General features: G+C 38.8%; 1 protein-coding gene across 1 annotated transcript; it reads left to right on the top strand.

Moving 5' to 3' along the window:
* Positions 1-204: 204 nt before the first annotated feature.
* LOC146978030 (major histocompatibility complex class I-related protein 1-like) lies at positions 205-4,876 on the top strand. Its single transcript, XM_085790799.1, has 7 exons — positions 205-258; positions 1,800-2,073; positions 2,662-2,940; positions 3,401-3,703; positions 4,396-4,500; positions 4,636-4,653; positions 4,747-4,876. The coding sequence occupies exons 1-7, from the start codon at positions 205-207 to the stop codon at positions 4,752-4,754; spliced, it is 1,041 nt and encodes a 346-aa protein (XP_085646925.1). The 3' UTR covers positions 4,755-4,876.
* Positions 4,877-5,210: the final 334 nt, after the last annotated feature.

The raw sequence follows: 5,210 nt of genomic DNA on the forward strand, positions 1-5,210 counted from the left end.
CTTTGAAATGAGTCACGGATTCAGGAAACGCCCCAGCCTGATAAAACAAGACATTCCTTGATGATGATGATGATGATGATGATGATGATGACATCATTGTACCTGTGCCAAGACTCCATACCTGAGTTCACCTCCCCGAGGAAACAGTGGAATTACAGCGCCTGTATCATCGGTGCTTTGATCGTCCGTCCGTGGCAAAAACCAATGGAAAAGTTACTTTTGTTTCTTCTTCTCTGTCACAGTTCATCAACAGGTAGGAGGATCACATATTTACTGAACTCTTCACTTTACTTTCTGCTCAGCTCTGGACTTTTTGCTTCTGTGTCACACTGCTGCATGATTTGGTTTCACTTTTATCTCAACAGGATTTTAACCCTTACATACTGTTCAAATTTGATACCTTCACAGTATGGTTCGGGTCAATTTTGACCCGGACCAAGAATTCCCTCATAGTAAGTGTCTATATTGAATTTTAAACTACAGATCTATTTAGAATGTTTAAATAGCCTATGACACATAAATTAATGTATGATTAAGTGTTAAAAAAAAATTCAGAGAGCAGGGAGAGTGCATTTTTTAAGTTTTACAACACTCGTTTTTGGAGAAAAACTTCTACTATTACACAGTATTACATCCTGTTCTACATAAGACAAAAACACATAAAAGCCACAATGATTTAAATATATTTCATTGAATTTTAAAATGGCATGAACATTGTGGAACTGTTGGAATTCATAATATGACCATGTTTAACCACTGCAACCATTACGTGCTATATGTTATAAGCTATATGCTATATCATAAGAAATCATAATTATCAATATTAATTCAACATTTACCACTTAGAACACAAAAACATTAAATAATAAAATGCTTATTATAAAAAAAATGCACTCTCCCTGCTTTATATATAATATGGTTTTCTTTGGCATTGTCTTCCTGCTCTGGCACATCCTCCACCAAATCACTATCAACCTCTTCCTTTTGGAAGATCAGATAAAGGGCCTGTTGTACCAAGTCTCGCTGCCATGATGTCAGTCACTGAAATGGCAGCTCAGGAACCTCTATGTCATGACCCCCCACCACCACCCTTCCAACGCAAATTGATTCAAATTTGTTACTTTATAGATTATTTTATTACATTGCAGGTGCAGGTGCTTGCAGGTGCAGATCTCGTGTCTGTGTCAAGGCACCCCTTGACCTCAGATGACCTCTGTTCCATTTGTGAACCATACTGTATGATCACTACTATGCTGTTTTACTATTTCACTGTTTCGAGGTCCCCCCATGCCCCCTGAAAGACCAGCAGGTGTCTGTCTCTGTGGGAACCTGGGCAAATGTGGTGGGAACACAGGCAGTTCTCGTGACAGTGTCGAAGTCCCCCTTGAACTCTGTTTCTGTCACCACTGTCCCATAAATTATACACACAAACATGGCCTGTACAGTTCCACAGTTTCAAGATTCCCTAAAACCACAATTTTCCTTGATTTGACCCACACTGGTGGATCTAACATCCATCTAAACAGATACGGGTCAAATTTGACCCGAAACAGCCTCAGTGTTTAAAAATGTGTAGCACCTGTTCAAAAGTATACAATTTAAAAATATTTTCATTTTTGTGTATTTTGGATCACTTTAGGAAAAGTCATAAAATTTCAGCCTAAAAGAATGATGTTTAGGGTATTTTTTCTGCTGTCAAATGTCAAAACGGGTCAAATTTGACCCAAACAGTATGTAAGGGTTAAAATGAATCTGACTGAGTGAAGGTTTATATTTATAATGAAAATCTTTTCTGTCCCACAGTGAAACACACCCTCAAGTATTTCTCCACCATATCTTCAGGAGTCATAAACTTTCCTGTAGTTGTGGTCGTTGGACTGCTTGATGACGTTCAGATAGTGTACTGTGACAGCAACATAAACAGAGTAGAACTAAAACAGACCTGGATGAAAACAGCAGTAGATGAAAACCCTGAACATCTGGAGTGGTACACTGGAGAATGTTTCAAGCGTATACCTGTCTCCTTCAAGGCCAGTATTGAGAGTTTGAAACAGCGCTTCAACCAAAGCGGAGGTAAGTACAGTCTGTATTATCTTAATCTAATTCACTTGTTGCTTAACTGCTCTGATGTAAATTTAAAAGACGATACAGAGCCTCAACACAAGAATCTGTTGGACTTTGGACCGTATATAAAAGGAGGATATAGTGAAGTCAGATTGGCATATTTAATCCGTGAAAAAACAAGGTCCAATTTGAGCAGTTTTCCTGCAGGATATTGTGCTTTACCAAATTAAAATTTAAAGGGACAACAAGGAGTTTTGGAAAGCAAAGTGTTTTCACACCACACACGTTTTATCGAAAATGGACCCATTAACAAGTGTGGGTAACGTAGATTCATCCACATTAAAATGAGACTTTTTTTATTTACATACAAACTCCTCGTTGTCCCTTTAATATTTAAAAATTGGAACAAACTAGACGACACAGTGAACGATGTTCTGTAACTTCTCACATTTGACAAGTTGGAAATAAATCAAAACAGTTAAAGTGATGTGGCCTTTTTGATGCACTGTCTTTATTAAATTTAGAAGTGAAAATTAAATGGAGGAAGATGCACCATCTGAACTCAGAGTCCAGTGTTAACTTCAGTCTCTGTCTCAGGTGTCCACATCTTACAGAGGATGCATGGATGTGAATGGGACGATAAGAATGGAGACGTTACTGGTTTTAATCAGTATGGTTATGATGGAAAAGACTTCATATCTCTGGACCTGAAGACACAGGCATGGGTCGCTGCCAAACCACAGGCTGTCACCACCAAACTGAGTTGGGATGCTGACACAAAAAGAATGAAAGTCAATGAGTACTTCTTAACTGAGCTTTGTCTTGACTGGCTGCAGAAGTACGTGAACTATAGGAAGAACGTTCTCCTGAGAACAGGTAGAGTCACATGACCTGATGAAGTTTGATGATCACAACAATATTGATATCGACCAATCAGACTGAATCACCACTGTATCATAACTCCTCAGTCTGATATCACCTTGTTTTAAGGCCTGAGTTGGCTTTTTATTCAGGCTTTCAATTGATTTCTGTTATCTTTTTATTCCTTAATCTTTATTTTATATGATTTTAGCTCTTTTATCTTACATTATACTTTCTATCTTATCTTACTGTTTTAGTCATTAGCTTGTACTGTCTTAATAGTCTTAGTCCATTAGTTTTTATCTCCAGTGTTTCCTCCCTGGGGCCTGGGAGTTGCTTTTGGTCTGCCGATGGAGGTGCTGTCCCGTGGATGGCTCTGGCCCGGTTGGGTGGCTAGAGGACTCTGCACCTTGATGTGGGGCCAACGACCAACGACCACCAGTCTAACTTACCTGTTGTCTCTCCCTCTCTCCAGTCCGTCCCTCAGTGTCTCTACTCCAGAAGACTCCCTCCTCTCCAGTCAGCTGCCACGCTACAGGTTTCTACCCTCACAGAGCCCTGATGTTCTGGACCAAAGATGGAGAGGAGCTTCATGAGGACGTGGACCAAGGAGAGATCCTCCCCAACCATGATGGATCCTTCCAGATGAGTGTTGACCTGGACGTCTCATCAGTCAAAGCTGAAGACTGGAGGAGGTACGACTGTGTGTTTCAGCTCTCTGGAGTGAAGGACGACATCGTCACCAAACTGGGCAAAGCTCACATCAGGACCAACATGGGTAAGAGTGACATCAGCCGGTCTTCCTTTCTTCTGAGCCTTTTTTCCCGTAGGTCCCTTAGTTTTTTGCACCAAATTTTCAGACAAGTATCTTCAGATATCACTTAGACAACTTGGTTTTGTTTGTTTGTTTATTTTCACATATCAAAAGTGAAAAAAGATATAACATATAAAATCCAAGACAATGTGACGGGGAAATGCCAAAAGAAAAACCCTCCAGGGGCTTGTAGGGTGGCATTCTCCGACTACAGTTCTAAGCTACTGTGCATACATTTGTGAGGTACAAAAACCGTTCATACACAATAAATACAAACATGGTTTAACATGATTTAACATTGTACAATGCAATACAAAAGCTTGATAAACATATGATAAAAAATATAAAGTAATCCCAGTTTAGATAGGCAGACCATGTGGAAAGTATTGACTGGTTAGCTGGAGTGACTTTAGTGCTCTGTGTAAAGATAAGTAAAAAAAAAAAAAAAATGTACAGGTAATAAATTCCATATTCTAGGCCCACGATAAAGTATAGAGAACTGTGATTGGGAGGTACAACAATAATGGGTTCTAAGGTGGCAAAAGTTACGTGTGGAATAGGTGTGAAATTGATAGTTGTATGCAAATATATAATGAAAAAATGATGGGAGGATTTGTTCAGCTGCAACAATGTGAATATTATTGTTCTGGCTCCAGTTCCTCCCTCAGAGTTTCCTGTCGGTCCTGTCAGTGGAGCTGTTGTTGTTGTGTTGCTGCTGATTCTCTGCATCTGTGGACTGATGTGGAGGAAGAAGATACAAGGTCAGCAACAATGTTGTTATCCTCCAGTGATGAAGTCAGGATGAACCTGTGACAGTCCTGTCCTTCATATTATGGGCTGTACTCTGTGAAAGTCACTTACTTTCTTTGACATCATATCTCTCATTTGTATTTCAGGGTTTCAGCTTGTTAACAGTAAGTATTCTCCCTGCTGTCTTTTCTCTCAGTGTATATAATAAGAAAGGGTTTCATCTTCACCCTTTATTTCCTGTTTGTCTTTGACTGAAGGACGGTGAGGAGGAGAAGAGGATGCTGCACCAACATCATGTAGCTGAAGCAGCTCCAGGATCAGCACTCTGGACAGTGATCAGGAGATTCTGCCATTTTGAAACTCCTCTAAAGAACTGTGACACTATGTTATGAACATTATTAATGTAAAAGATGTTGTTGCACTGTGATTGGATGATGAAGGATGAAAGAGTTACAGTGTCTAAAATTGTGATATTTTCATCAATATTATATTGATGATATATAATATTATATATATATATTATATATATATATAATATAGTATTATTTGTATGTTGATAACCCAAAATTTTGTATTATTTTCTTTTAGGGTGACTTTCAACACCAGTCCAGGGACAACAGATGCAAAATAGCCTTTGGCTAATTCTGGCATGTTTACATTTGTTTAAATGTTTTTATTAATGTGCAATGTCCCTGATCCTTAAACCTTTAAATAAATAAAT

The sequence above is a fragment of the Trachurus japonicus genome, chromosome 11, assembly GCF_045865225.1.
Source record: "Trachurus japonicus isolate A0001 chromosome 11, Traja_1.0".
In the NCBI taxonomy this organism is placed as follows: domain Eukaryota; kingdom Metazoa; phylum Chordata; class Actinopteri; order Carangiformes; family Carangidae; genus Trachurus; species Trachurus japonicus.